The 16,209-nt window shown below is 42.6% G+C and overlaps 1 protein-coding gene across 4 annotated transcripts in view; it reads right to left on the bottom strand.

Annotated features, from left to right (window-relative positions):
* Positions 1–11,877, bottom strand: part of mkxa (mohawk homeobox a) — a 134,186-nt gene extending 122,309 nt beyond the window's left edge. For 2 of the 4 annotated variants that reach the window (XM_078233853.1, XM_078233834.1), the window contains exons 1-3: positions 11,750–11,864; positions 9,827–10,113; positions 6,011–6,170 (exon numbers count right to left, since the gene is read on the bottom strand). In XM_078233853.1, the coding sequence (XP_078089979.1) occupies positions 6,011–6,170; positions 9,827–10,041 (375 nt within the window). In that variant the 5' untranslated portion in view covers positions 10,042–10,113; positions 11,750–11,864. Of the gene's footprint in view, positions 1–6,010; positions 6,171–9,826; positions 10,114–10,630; positions 10,689–11,749 lie in introns of those variants that run through there. The other 2 variants (XM_078233843.1, XM_078233860.1) reach the window with 2 other exon arrangements.
* Positions 11,878–16,209: the final 4,332 nt, after the last annotated feature.

The following is a 16,209-nucleotide window of genomic DNA, read 5'->3' as shown; positions in this document are numbered from 1 at the left end:
ACTTACCTGCTCTGAGGATCCAAAGTATTGGAGTCTCCTCTTCATCAACAGTCCTGGCAGTGGCCACTGTTGCCTTCCTGGCATTGCTGGGATTGATGAAGCTACTGGCTGGCAATTCCAGAGGGTGGGTCTTCCATTCCAATGAAGGGCCAAAGTCCCAGTTGGCCCTCGTTAATCAGCCCTGCAGCACTTTATGGCTGTGGAATGGGTGGGTATGGAGCATATTGGCTCCATATCAAAGTGGTTTCTGGGGGAGGTCATCCTGTCTGCCACCACCACAATATTATTCAGCTCAAGACAGCATTTGGCTGAGTGTGGCATCAAGAAGCCCTGATAAAAATGAAACTGAGGAAAACTCTCCACTAGTTGGATCATACCTAACAAAAAGGAAAATGCGTATGTTTGTTGGAAGGCAATCATCACAGCCTCGGGATATCCCAGCAGGCCTTTCTTAGGATAATGACCTCGGCTCAAACATCTTAGGTGCTTCATCAATTACCTTTCCTCTAACATCAGTCAGAAGTTGAGATGTTCGCGCAACATTGATTGCATAATGTTCAGCACCATTCGCAATTCCTCAGATACTGTATCCAAATGCAGCAAGACCTGGACAACATTCAGTATCGGGCTGGTAAGTGGCAAGTAGCATTCGTGCCAACAAGTGCCAAGAAATGACCATCTCCAACAAGAGACAATCTAACCACCTCCGCTTGACATTCAATGGCATTATCATCGCTGGATCCCTCATTATCAACATCCTGGCAATTACCTTTAATCAGGCATATAAATATTGAAGCTACAAGAGCAGGTCAGAGATTTTACTGTATGGAAAGTAATTTACCTTCTGACTCCCCAGAGCCCACCTATCATTCACTAGGCACAAGTCAGTAGTGTGAGAGAAAACTTTCCACTTGCCTGAGTGAATACAACTCCCACAACATTCAAGAAATTCAATACATCCAAAAGAAAGCAGCTGGCTTCATGGGCACCCCATAGACCACCTTAAACATTCGTTCTCTTCACCACCAATGCATAGTGGCTGCAGTTACCATCAACAAGATGCTCTGCAGCAACTCACCGAGACATCTTCGACAGCACCTAGAAGAACAAGGGCAACAGGCGCATGGGAACATCACCACTTGCAAGTCCCTTTCAAGTCATGTGCCATTCTGGCTTGGAACTATTACTGTTCCTTCACTGTGACTGGGTCAAAATCCTGGAATCCCCTTCAAAACGGAAGTGTGGGTCTACCTGTGGTTCAAGAAGGCAGCTCACCACCACACTCTTCGGACAATTAGGGTTTGCAATAAATACTGCCTTGCCAGTGATGCCCAAATCCAATGAACAAATGAAAAATATTACTTAATAATTTATTTATAACAATGATTATTACTTAGAATTTATTTTAGAGCCTATATGACTAATTTGTTTTCTCTGTATATTTTGGAGTCAAAACAAAATATATAGTTTAGTATAAACAGTTGACAAAAATATTACAGCAAGGCATTGTGCGTGGCATTCATAGACAGGTTTTTAACATGAGGAAAGGAAACAAAATACAGCACAATGGAATTTGTACTATACTATCCAATCTGGTCCTCACAATTATTGCAAGTAATAAAGGATGAAAGTAATATCCGAGAAGGGTGGGACTGAGAAATTTAATGTTAAGAAATGTCGAGCCCAATGGATTTGGTTCAAATCGTCAGCTGTCAAAAGACCTACAGTGGGGAAATATGAAAAACAAAGATAATGAACTCAGAAAGAAACATCACTTTTGGGAAATTCTGAGAGCTGCTGGAAACTGACTTCTGTATCAGTTACGGCTGAACACTTGTTACTGTCTCACTGGACTGCTCAGCCTTATTGAAATAGCTTTTTATGGACTAGTTATTTAGCAGTATTTATTGAGAGGATAGGCTCCCATTGCCTGGATTTCACATTGGTTGCAGCATAAACTGCAACTGGTGGAAAGACATCACTGTAAAGCTTTTTTTAAAAATAAAGTGTCTCCAAAGATCCAGCAGACAACACTTTAATATTATCAAAACCAGTCCAGAAGAGGACAGCTACACATATTAGACCTGCATAGGTGAAGGCACAATTAGCTTGAGCATAAAGCAGTTCACTAATGACTTCTGGCACTCTGAAGCTGTTACTGGCATCAGATTAGTAACTGCTGTTTGAAGGCAGCACGAAACATATTAATATATGAAATTATATCAATATCCTCGGCAATTGTCAAATCTATCATGTTTAAAATGATCTTTTGTTGTCATTAAAAATGTAAGCTGCCTGATTTTCTCTGTAATGGATTTATTTCTGATTTTAAGTGTATCAAGAGCCAGCCAGTATGCTACCAGCCCCGGTGAATGTGAATTAGCTTTAGGTATGTGTAGAGGGAAAAGTGGCAGTATAACAGGCACAGATAAAATTATCTATTTGTCTGAGCATTGCTGAGCCTGATTCTAGTTTGCAACCCTTTTCAGTGCAACAGTATTTTAAGATAAATAAAATTAGCTACAATTCGGTGACCAGAACACAAGGAAACCGGAATGTTTAAAGCAATTGACATTGGCGATTATTAAGTGATATATTGGCAAATATACCCACAGTGACATTCACAACGTTATTGAGTAAATATTTAACTGCTGAGTGTAATGATTGATCTAGGAATGGGGTGACGGGTGGCAGGTACTATGTTTTTCTATGCCTGTTTTGATTGCCAGCTTATACAGGAACATTACTTTCACATAAATATTATTGATATATGTTTCTAAGCACCTGCGTAAACAGAATATCAAAAAAGGGAACAACGGACATTGTTCTTCTTTACATCCGTCAAAATCACAAATCTGTCGATTCTGGTTTGCAATCACATTTTTTGGTGACTGGACTACATTAAAATGTGGCTTAGTCTGTATTTCCCAGCCTAGTAAGCAGGCGATGGCAGGACGCGAACACTCCACGGGCGGGGGGAAGGCAGGTTCTTTGGGAACTATCATTGTCAGACGCTGGATGGAACTCCCTCTGTACCGGGCCCACCAGATGGACAACAGTGGGCAGAGACTACAGGGTAGCATTTCAGTCGGCTACTTCACCAGAAGCCAAGGTGTCATTTGCAACATCGCAACACTTCTGCCTAATTCATATATAATGCGAAATGACGAGTTTCTCCCGTGGATATGTATTGTTAAAATGAGCAAAACACTGCAGATACTGGAATCCGAAACAAGAACCGAAGTTACTGATTTTTTTTTCCAGCGTTCTCTCAGTTCTTGTCACTTTTCGATCCAGCGTCAAACTGTTACTAATGTTGCCTGACCTCTACCTGGTCACAGCTGATGCTGCCATTACTTTGAAAAAGACGGAATTATTGCAGAGGGGCCATCATCTCATTGAGATGATTGTTGTGTACAAGTAAAGATTAGAAAAAAAAAGAGCCGGGATGGCACTGATTCAATTAATCACCCCATTCCCTAAAATTGGTGTGAGGAACACGCGTGTTTAAATTGGGGTACAAATACAATCTGAGCGTCCTCAGAATGGTTGGGAAGCGGTCAGTAGATGGCACTGCAAAATGTCCTTTCTCAAGATTCTAGCCTGAAACCCCCAAATTGATTTAACAGAGGCAGTAACTATTTATAAAAACAACATCGCAGAATTTAATCCAAGTAACATCCAAGAACAGCCTAGATGTTAACCGTTGTAAGTCGCCTTGATCGAGATTTACAACATACAAATTGTTTGGAAATAGAGAACTCGTATTTAGACTCAAACTGGGATGTAAGACTTTGTGTGGAATGTTCTGCAAGGCAGTCCGTCCTAAACCCTTCACACATATTACAAACTCAATCAGAATGTATTTCTGTCTAATCGATGAATGATTCGCTCAGTCTTTTCTCTGATGTAACAGGTGAATTGCAACGGGAACAAAGAGATGGTTAACATAGTACGTTTAAAAAAAATCTTTTCCGGTATAGTCTTAACTGCGGTGTCCTAAATCATGATTGACAGTGCGATAGTTTCAGAAGGACCTGTGAAAATACATCTGGTAAACTGGTCCAGAAATATTTAATTTGGTATCGTGTCAAACGCAGAGTAGTTTATTTTCTGTCAACATAGCGATAAGACCACGCATATTAACATCAACAGTAAAACTGGGAAAATCAATGGATATGGAAATTAACACTGCCAGTTTGGAGCATTATAAGCCATTGAGTTTTATGAATGTTCATTTTTCCATTTCCCTCGCTGGACCACTTGCTCATGTTTTAGAACATTGGTACTTAACATAAAGAGAACAAGGAACAATACAAAAGCTTTGACAAAGGGTCATCTGGACTCGAAACATCAACTCGTTTCTCTTCTTACAGATGCTGCCAGACCTGCTGAGATTTTCCAGCGTTTTCTCTTTTGGTTTCAGATTCCAGCATCCGCAGTAATTTGCTTTTATTAAAGAACAACACAGCACAGGAACAGACCCTTCGGCCCACCAAGCCAGCGCTGATCCGCGGTTTCTATTCCTCTGTCTGCTTCTGAATGTTGCTAATGTGCTTGCCTCCCCCACCTCCACTGGCAGTGCATAGGTGTGGCTTTTGCTACCAAATAAACCTGTTGGACTTTAACCTGGTGTTGTTAAACTTCTTACTGTGTTTACCCCAGTCCAACGCCGGCATCTCCACATCAGTGCATTTCAGTCACCCATCACCCCCTGTGTGAAAAACTTTCCCTACATCGTCCCTAAACTTATCCCCCTCACCTTTTGGAGTTGAATATGTTGTACATGGAGTTGCGAATAATCGTACTTGCTAAACATTGCTATTGTAGGGTGTGAAATGTGTGTATGTATGGCACAATATCACCTTAAACTACACCTTGTCACATTACAAAGACGTTTAAGAAATTCTTAGAATCATAGAATCCCTATAGTACAGAAGGAGGCACCAGTCCCTAGCCCCATAACCCCAGGCATTTAGCCGGCTATTCCCCCTGCCCCTAAGGGTCAATTTATCATGGCCAATCAGCCTAACCTCCACATTTTAGGAGTGTGGGAGGAAACCCACGCAGACACGGGGAGAACGTGCAAACCCCACACAGCAGTGACCCGAGGCTGGAATTGAACCCGTGTCCCTGGCGCTGTGAGGCAGCAGTGCTAACCACTGTGCCACCGTGCCGCCCATTTCTTGTCAACAGAAGGAATGCTGGAATAAAATTGATCAGGATAACGGCATGAGGGTTCCCGATGAAATCTGTTAGATGAATGTGCACCTGGGTAAGTATCGAGTTTCACCAGTTTAAATAGCTAACATGAGTTCATCATTTAACCTTTAGAGATAGCCTTAAAACAGACAGGCGCATAAATTGTCATTGTCACAGATCCATAAGCTGAAATGTATTTGTATTCCAAACCTCTATGAGGGAGGAATTAAATCCATTAAACAGACTTCCTCCCGCTTAACCTGCAGTGGGTTAGATCATTTCGAACTCCAGTCTGCTGGAGGTCAGTAGACGAAACCTACACATTGCATTTTCAATCATGATTTCAAAAATGCAGAAATGTTTAACAGCCTGGCCTTAAATAAAATAGTTTAATTCCTGCATTTTAAATATAAGAATATACAATAGTCTTTGCGGTTACAGTGTAGACGGGGTGTTTCAATTTGTGTGTCGAATAGCCATGTGGATTTAGTGGATATTTGCTGCCATGTCACAATTCCCCCACATGTCCTGCCTCTAAGTTTCAATCAGGTTTCTCTCTACCTTCAATATCACAGGTAAAACACGCCTTCCACAGATACACCTGGACTAACTCAAAAGCAATGGCAATATAATTTACCGAATGATAAAATCAGAATATCATTGCAGTTTATTATCAGGGCAGCGGATTTACACTTTTTATTGCGAGGCACTCACACGGATAATCCTGAGAGTCACACGTACTGAAAGAGGGATTGGCATCCAGAAAATAATCTACCGGTATATTGTGTCTGGTAAAAAGCGACCTTACTTGTACCAGGGTCATCTGGGATCCGAGTGCCAGAAGGATTTTCTCCGTTTTAGTTGGGTAGGGATTGTCCCGGTGTTTGTAGAGCCATTGTTTCAGGGGACGAGCCATATCCTGAAGAGCCTGGCGTTTGTGTCTGACTTTTCCTCCGCCCTGTCGAGAGCTACAAACAATTCAAGGTACAGGTTTCAATCAGTAAAAAAAAAACCAGTTCAAGACAGTCGACGCAACTATCCCTCTGAAAATGTAATTTACTTGAAAGGATCTAATTATTTCAGTTCACGCGATGGCCTCTGAGTGGCCGCGCACACATTGTATACAGGGCGCTGCATTGTATCCTTTGACTGCACTTTTCCGTAATCGCTCACCGCACCATCACCTCTTAGCAAGCAACAGTTAGTCACATTGATGTGTCAATTACTGGACAAATAACAGTTTGTCTTTCGACTAGTGTTAAAAATTCACTTTGTTTGAGGGAAGAATGGAAACAGAAATGTGTGCAGTTTTAAAAATGTTGAACCCGCAGTAGGCGCACCTCAGGAATAACAACAAAATCCAACCCACAGCAGTAATAAATTGCCACAATAAAACTGTACAATTAAATCGGAGCCCCCCGGGTTTGTCTTTTTTAAAAATGTTATTATGTTTCTGGTGATTTAGTTGTGGGATAGAAATCAATTTCACGTTAACCGTGGATCTGAGGGCCCGCGGGAATGTTTCTGTGCACTGGGGCGAGGCGCCCTCAGCAAGGTTTTTCTGTTATCAGTGCACTGAATTTCAGCACAGAAACAGACCATTCAGCTCAACTGGTCCGTGCTGGTGTTTAAACCTTTCAATTTCATTTCAGCTTAAGTTTCTCAGCGACCTGATAAGGCTCTGTCTCAATGAAGGTTTCCCCATCCTTAATTGCTGCATCTCCAGGTGCGCGCCCTTAAGTAAAGCTCGCTTCTGCCCCAATACTCATATAAAGGGACACTGGCATCGATATAGCTCTTATCATCAACTCGCGTGTTACAGCCAATGAAGTAGTTTTGAAATGGAATTACTGTGATAGGACATGCGACAGGGCACAGCAAGCGCCCACAAATAGTAATGTGATATTTTTGATTTGATTTATTATCACATGTATTGGGATACAGTTAAAAGTATTGTTTCTTGTGCGCTATACAAAGCATACATGCTTTGTATGGCGCATAGAGTACATAGGGGAGAAGGAAAGGAGAGGGTGCAGAATGCAGTATTACAGTCATAGCTAGAATGTAGAGAGCTTAATATATGGTAGGGTATATGATAATGATCAGATAATCGTGTTATTTTAATGATGCTGACTGAAAGATAAGTAAGACCATAAGCGGTAGGAGCAGAAGTAGGCCATTCGGTCCATCGAGTCTGCTTCTCCATTCAAGATGTGGAGATGCCGGCGTTGGACTGGGGTGAACACAGTAAGAAGTCTCACAACACCAGGTTAAAGTCCAACAGGTTTATTTGGTAGCAAATACCATAAGCTTTCGGAGCACTGCTCCTTCGTCAGATGGAGTGGAAATGTGCTCTCAAACAGTGCACAGAGACACAACATCAAGTTACAGAATACTGATTAGAATGCGAATCCCTAAAGCCAGCCAGGTCTTAAAGGTACAGACAATGTGGGTGGAGCCAGCATTAAACACAGGTTAAAGAGATGTGTATTGCCTCCAGACAGAACAGCTAGTGAGATTCTGCAAGCCCAGGAGGCAAGCTGTGGGGGTTACTGATAATGTGACATAAATCCAACATCCCGGTTTAGGCCGTCCTCATGTGCAACGCCGGCATCTCCACATCATGATCTCCATTCAAGGACAGATCATGTCCGATCTGAAATGATAATCCTCAACCCCACTTTCCCCCTTTATCCCCATAACCAATGATCTCCTTACTAATGGTGATTTAGTTGTGGGATAGGTTCTTTACCCAGAGGGTGGTGAGGGATTGGAATGCCCTGCCAGCATCAGTAGTAAATGCGCCTAGTTTGGGGGCGTTTAAGAGATCCGTAGATAGGTTCATGGATGAAAAGAAATTGGTTTAGGTTGGAGGGTCACAGTTTTTTTTTTAACTGGTCGGTGCAACATCGTGGGCCGAAGGGCCTGTTCTGCGCTGTAATGTTCTATGTTCTATGTTCTAATGCTGATATAATATTACAATATTGTGAGTATGTGGATATGCTGTGTTTGCATGGATGTGAGCACTACATGAGATTAGTAGGCGAATTTGTGGTGCCTGTGCAGTGTGTCTTTGATGTGGAGATGCCGGCGTTGGACTGGGGTAAGCACAGTAAGAAGTCTCACAACACCAGGTTAAAGTCCAACAGGTTTATTTGGTAGCAAATACCATAAGCTTTCGGAGCAATGCTCCTTCGTCAGATGGAGTGTGTCTTTGGCCCAGGGACATGATGTGAATCGTGTCTGCTGCATTTGTCCATTCAGTAAGAAGTCTCACTGAGACAAGCTAATTTTGTCCATTCAAGCTGAGTGCTGTAGGTGTCGCTGTGCAGCCGAAGGCGGGACATCCACTTATTACAGACACTTGTATTGTGGCACACTGATGATGATACTTCTGACTCACATTCCCTTCAACACTGCCAGGCTGTCGCGGTATTGCTAAACTTTCGCAATCCACATTCATGACACCACCTCCACCTCCCCCCCCCCCCCCCCAACCACCACCACACCCAAACCACTTGTCATCAGACATCCTTGCGGCCTGATATTCACGGTTACAACTGTTTTGTGTTTGAGATGGAATTCTTATCTCGCTTCTCATGGAAGATGTGTTTTTAGTGAACGCGATAATCTCTTTAGAATAAAAATATGGCAATTTTCTTGAAATCCATAATGATTGTCACTGAAACTTTTCTGTTAAAAATATTGATGTTTGTGCCGATAAAATTTGAGATAATTGAAACACATACATCTAAATTAGTGACAAATGACTACCATATAACATTGATTTAAATATACATATGAGATCATGCATGTGTATGTGTATGTGCATATATCAGATGTCATGCATGTGTATGTACATGTATCAGATACATACATGTACATATAATACCTGATATCATGTATGTGTATGTACACATGATATCTGATTATCCTTGAATTGTTTTAAAGTTTTACCTGTGAAGGATGCTGCAGCTATGAAATCCTAGGAATTAAGTGTCATTGCTATTTAGACTCTTCTATCGCGTTGCAATTGTTTGAGTGCCTGGTGCAATGAGGCATTGCACAAAACATAACCAATAATAGGTTCACAATCAGGACTCATTATTAACAACGGTATGAAAGAGTAATTTGAATGTGTTCAAATCACTTGAGTTTTTAAAAAAGTAAACATAGAAACATAAAAATAAAGATTAACAAAAATGCTGTTGCGTTTCTAATGGTAAAGTGAGGTGGGTAGACAGTACATGTTTACTAATCCGAACAACTGTGCTGATATAATCAGAAACTCGTGATCACATCTCCAGAAACGTAACTGTCAAACTTGGCGAAGCGGGGAATGTTTGTTTTAAATCTCATGTACATGTGCTGCGGATTACTTTGCAGATACTCTACTCCACACCGCCTGCTGCACCTTCTTTGCACAAGACATACATCCCGTCCTGCTTTGGGGACGTGTTTTCACTATTTAGGGGCAGAAGCGGATTGTTTATACCGGCAAAACACAATTCCAGCTTCCCCGATGTCAGTGCATCAAGAGTGCATTGCACGGATGAAGTGTGATCAGGTTGTGCAATTCCGCTAAACTACTTCTTCCCCCCCGAGACACTCGTTAAATACATACCTCGAATACAAAACTGAGATAAAAACATGGTCATACCCAGACCTCCTGTGTCGTAGGCCTCTCTGGCTTCTGCTAGACGGACTGTCCGGCATCACCAGCTCCTGGTGCTGCTCCTCCATGACTTCCATATAGGTCCTGCTGTTCCTCTCAACCTCACTTGCCTTTTCTTTGAAAATGACCTGGTTGGTGAATTTATTAAACACGATGGCGTTCATCTTTGTACCTTCCCGTGTCAGCCTCACCGGTAGATGAAAGGTGTCGGTGATTCGAGGATCGAACCTGGTTTACTGGAGGCAAGGGATAAAAAGAATCGTGGGTTACTTCAAAAGCAAAAAAAAACTCAAAGGACACTCGATGTAAATGAAGGCGCAATGAAACCCCATGCACAGAGGAAGGAACCGGCTGTGTGCCAAAATAGACAAAATGCAGACCATTCAGACTGAATGCTGGTGTTATTCACTTGCCCAGCTAACGAGAGTTTGTTTTTCTACACCGTGTTGTTTACAACCCTTAAATATCCGCGAGGTTAAAGAGCGAAAGGAAATCTGCCGGTGAAACTTTTTTTTAGGGACTGACCACATTTCGTTATTCGATCACCCGCTGAGATTCCTAGGTTAAGATATAAAAAGTAAAATAATCCTATTTGTGAAATGAAATACAATTTGTTGGAACCTTTCCCCCCCCCCCCAGTATCGGCCAGAATAAATTCCTGCGGCCTGTGATCTGGGGGATACAAATCACATAAACATGTGGGAAACAAGAAAAATGGTTACGTTTAATGGGCCACTTTACAGCATTACAGACCAAACGCGTGTCCGGTTCACATCTTGTCCTCGACTGCTCGCTTCACTGCAGCGGACCCGCGGAACAGTCAAAACTTGCCTCGCCAAAGCCAAGTAAAGATATTTAAGGGTTTGCAGTAAACAGTAAATTCTCGGGACAGCTGCGCAAGATCGGTTTTTTTTTAGGACCGCCAGTGCCTTGTGGACACATTAATAGAAAAAAAAGTATTTTTAGTGATTAATGCTCCTTACGTGTGTGTTAGGAGGCAGCGCGGGTGCTGATCCAGACAGGGCTCCCATTCAGAGCGGGCTGTTAGATATTACTGAGTGAGGAACATCGCGGTGCTCACATTGACAATGTACGTGGGCAGCCCAGTATGGTGGGGTGGGAATGTTTACTCCATCTATCAATGTTTCCACAGCATTCTCCGATTCATTATATGTGTGTGTCTCTCTCTCTGCCTCTCCCTCTGGGAATAACTTTCAGACACAGACAGAAAAGACCCAACACGTGTCTGCCGTCTGATCAGATAATAGTCCAATTGTTCCTTAGCAGCCTGTCTCTTACCTGCGGCTCCGCATTACACACTCATCCCGCTACATCCCAGCGCCTCTTCTGAGATTGTTTTGGTTAAACCAATCTCTCGGGTCAAATGATGTTTAATTTCAGGGGGGAGTGTAGAAAGTTAGTGCCCCCCCTCTCCCCCCTCAAACTGAGACCACAGTATATAAATGGCCTGTCATTCGCATTTGGAGGAGCTGTTACCTTCCCCGTGCCTTTTGGAGAAAAGGGCAGTTGATATGTTGATAAGATTTTAAACCGCAAGCGAGCCCGCGCATCAGCTGCTCGGCCCCCGCCAGCTCCAAGTCAACAAGCGATCCGCAAACAACTTTGCAACAAACCACTTTCCCCCTCGCCCGGCGAACGTTTTGCCCACCCAGTCGCCAACCCTTTCCAGCCCCACAACCCCCTCCCCTGTTCAGGTCACCCCTGTGAAATGTGACAGGTTTCAAAGAGATTTCCTGTCACTAATATAAACACATCCGACCGAGAACATGCTTGTTGCCTGTTGACAGACGATAATGTCTTGTTCCACCAGCAAACACCAGTGGAAAGCAAGCAGAGAAGGAGTGAGTGTACCTGGTTTGGTGTTTTAGGAAGGATCCGGTCAGTGTGGTAAAGCGATAAGAGTGGGTAGTAATCCAGCTCCTGTGTTCAATTGTATTCCCATTTCACATCGCTTGTCAGGCTGACTGAAGTGAAACCGCACGGACCACGCTCGCCTCTCTCCTATTTACCCTGATGGCAGCCCGGACCCCGGAACCTGAATAAACAGCACTGACCATGTTTCCCAACTGCTCTGCCTAGTCTGTGAACATAGACGGGCTGCGTTACACAGGTTCCGGGAAGGTGCAGCGGGAGGCTGGCTCTGCCTGTTTTACAGGATCCTGTTCGCCCACTCCTAAATATAGCGCGCTTATTTCATTTCCAGCGAGAACATTTCCGTTCTAAATAAAGTGACCTGGTGCATTTTCGTTCCATTTTCCTCCGTCAAATGCAGCACTGAAAATATATTCACCCATGTTTTCGAAAATGCCCTAGAATCCAGGAATTGACATGGATAACATCGACTGGATTGGATTTTCCAAAACACATTTCCCGGTCAATTTATCACAGAGTTTTCAATAATGTTAATATTTTGTCTTAAATTTACCCTTGTATCATATTTCAGATCTTATTTCCTTTTTTGTACACTTCTCTAAATATACATAAATATATATATATGGAGAAGTGTACAAAAAATATATACATATATATATCATTCGCATTTGGATAGGCTGTCTTATGCTGTTCATCTTCATATTCATGCCGGAGAGACATCCCCATTAAAGGACGAGACAGAATCTGCACTTCAATGTGAAATATCGAAGAAAATGTTCAATCGGGAAACCCCATTTTAATTGAAGATAAATTAATTGAAATACGAATGATAAAATTTCGTTTCTAATGCGTTGTCTGGTGTATGCATCACAAACCGCGGGCGTCTCTCTAACACCTTGGGTAGCCGGGTTATATCGCGATTAGACTGATTCTCTTGCAAGAAGATTGTTCTCCTATGAAATGGAACCATGAATAAAATTCAAAACTTGGACAATAATTAGAACCGGCACAGGAATAACAGCGCGAGGCGTGTATAAATTAACACATTTACAAACTTGTCGGAGGAGGTGAATTTTCCGAATTAGAAATCGATCCCATTTGCAGGAGAGCGTTTAACATAGCATTTTGAAATGAGAAGGTGTTAATTCAGGATGGCACATTTTTTCATCGTCGATAGTCAGTTATTTTCTATTCCATTCGTTGAATAAACCACGGACATTCTTTTTTAAAAATATTATTGGATACCAAACCATTGCGGAAAGCTAATTATTGGATCAAGGTTGCTTTATAAAATCGTGCGAGTGTATTGGGCGGGGTCAGGTCGTGGTGTTAATTAACTTTAACAAATACTGTTCAGCAAAGGCTCCGGATCAAGTGATAGAAACTGGGAGTAGAATAGATGGGTGCTTGATGGCAGGTGCAGACACGATGGGCCGGATGGCCTATTTGGTGCTGTAAAACTCTAGGACTCAAAGACTATTAGTTATCCCTGAGGGCGACTTAAACCAGCTCAAGGTTACCCCCGCCATGCACGAATCTTGCTGGTTAGTAGATCGAACCTCCACAATTCTTTTGATTAAAAACATTGCGTTTATTTTCTAGAACAAAAGAGCACCAGAATGTTCTTGAATATCTGCGAGTGCTGAGTGCAAGTGTTATTGTGAATTTGACCTTATTTTTATACGAGGTGACATTCAACTGAATCCACCCTCATTGTCATAGTGATAGTGGAAGCAATGATTTCTCTCAGGGCTTGGGGTCTATGCACACTGATTGAACACAGCGGTTAATTTGACTTCAGCGACCCGCTGAAGTCATTGCAAACACAAACGTAATACAAGTCGAGTTTGAAATGCTCCAAGTAAAAACAGAAGCATTGGGAGCACACAGCAGGTCCGTCAGCACTAAGAAAGAGAAGGGACTCTGGAGTCTCTATCCCTTGCGAACACACACACACACGCCTATAGCTTCCACTAAAGTGACACATTGACAAATGGAGCTGTGTGATCTGCGCTTCTGTGCAAATTTAGAATCCCTGAATTGCACGGTCGTTAAAGCAGAGAAATGTATATCCCGAGAAGGTGCAACGGTGGCTATGGGATGCCAGGAATCGCGCTCAAAGAGTAGGAAAATTAAGATATTTATAACCTCGGTGGCCCGGGTAAAACTATTGGAACCAGCTAAATCGTCCGGTGAAAGAATCGTGAGACGGTAAATAAAATATCATGCGACAGGCGGTATCAGCATTGACACACAATTAAAAAGAGAATCCTATCTTCTGAGGGTTGGCATACTCTGATCAATCGCCTCCCGTATTATTTTGACAGCATTTAGTTTCATCCTCTTGCTTCCTTATTTTGGGAGATACCGACCCAAGCTGGGCCCCCCCTCTCCTCCCCTCCCCTCTCCCCGGTAACCCTGTTTCATGGCCACTGTTCTGATCTATCCTGTGAAATTCATCACTTTGGATAGAACAGGACAGGGCGCGAAGATGATTTTAGATCACAATTTATTCAAACTCACGCCGCTTCTTACTTTCAGCCCTGATTTGATTTTGTCAATTTCAAGTGACATGAACGTTGGGAATTAATTAATTAATGCGTTGCCCGCAAAGATAGGACATATTTTGATGGACGGTCTTGTAAAAGAGATCAGTCTTTCACCAACAGTGCTCTGTCCTTAGGGACAAAATAAGTTTGTAATGCAAAAAAACCCGGTGTAAGTGGGCTGCTGATTTGGCGAGACCGAGAGTGGAGGTAGAAATAGAAGAGAGAAAAAAATTCTTCCGATTGATTTTGAACAGTGTCAATACTCGCCATAACCGCGGGCTCCCTGTGTAAGCAGGGTTAAGTGGAACACTAAATAAATAAAGAACTTCCCATTAGTTGTCACTTCAGCAGGTCCTCCCGAACAGATAAACCAGGATGTCAAACGGTCGTAACCATCTCACTACAGAAGCCTTTGTCCCTCGCTGGAGTTTGGGGGGGGGGGGTTTGGTAGAGACTCTCTTGCATTAAGCTGTAGGTTTGTGTGGAGCACGGTCTCCGAGCTGGGGACAATGTTTGCATTTGATCATTTAACTCTGGTAACGGGGTTGGTTGCCGTTTAATGCAACAACAACAAAAAAAACCAAGACCTGCTAAATAAAAATCTGGCTTGTCAAGTGGAATCACGGAAGGACTTGATTAAGTTTGTCCAGGAATAATCTAAAACTGAGCATCTGTATTTTTTTTGCGGGGAGCTGTATAAACGGAGTTGTATGTGCAAAAAACTAACCCTGCAACACGGAGCGGCCGAAACTAGGTTGTAAGTTATTTTCCCAGCTTTCACTCACATCTAGTGGAAGGCTTCTGTCACTTTAATGAATTAACAAAATGAAAGCTATGTTCTCCATATCCACTTTGCCAGGCTTCCCTGCTGTCCCACACATACACACGCGATGTGGATTATCTGAACGCGCGCGACGCCGTCCTTCTTTGCATCTGGAATAGATTTAGCAATAAACCGCACCGTTTAGCAGTGTAGTTTATGTTGGTTTATGCAGATTTATTTCGGAGAAGTTGCATACTGTGGACTGCACTCAAACCTGGAGCTCCTACCGCGGTAACCGGGTGTTCCTTTAAACAGTGAAATGTCGTATTTAGCAACTAAATTGACGGGGAATGATCCGGCCTAAGGTGCGATGAGAGATAGTTTACTGCAATCTACACGATTTATGATATCCAGTTATCTGAATTGGAGCATGCCACACTTTGTTACCAACTTTGGCGTCTCTTTAATTGCGTCATTCGCCTTTTAAGACAACAAAAACTTAACATTTTTGATAATCAGTGTGATAAACCAGCATGTTGCATTTAGTGAGAACACCGGCAGGTTTTAGCTGATAAAAAAAATCTGATTGTTTCTGTCTCAGAGCGATGCCTTGGGAAAGGTATCGTGTTACAATGAGAACATGTACTGCGCCCCATGTTCCTTGTCGGGCGAATCCAGACTCAGTGCCGCAGAAGTGATGGGAGCCAGGCTCTGATCTTCCTGCTCGCTTCGGGTGTGGAGGGGCGGGAAAGGATCTTTTAGATTCAGATTTATGATGCGAACATAAAATGCTGTCCTCTTGCAGAGAGAACTGGAATCTCATGGACCGCATTCCTAGGTTGAGGACATTAATTCATATCTTCCACTGACCGTGTTTTTTTAATTGCTTGACCATGAAATAACTATGTGAAAATAAAACTTGAACATCCACCAGTGTCTACAGTAGTCCGAATATGCCAGTGGCAGGTCATTCCTATTTGAGTGATTGATTGCGTGGCGTCCCAGCCTCTGTGATTAATGCTGCACTTAATTATTAACTGGATAAAAATCACACTTTTAAACCAGGCATATATCGACTAACGAGCATGTCCACTTAATAGAGCTGTAGGTTTTCATTTTAATTTCAA

The sequence above is a fragment of the Mustelus asterias genome, chromosome 2 (assembly GCF_964213995.1).
Source record: "Mustelus asterias chromosome 2, sMusAst1.hap1.1, whole genome shotgun sequence".
NCBI lineage: Eukaryota > Metazoa > Chordata > Chondrichthyes > Carcharhiniformes > Triakidae > Mustelus > Mustelus asterias.
The sequence above is the reverse complement of the archived record's forward strand: the minus strand, read 5'-3'. Positions and strand labels throughout refer to the sequence as shown.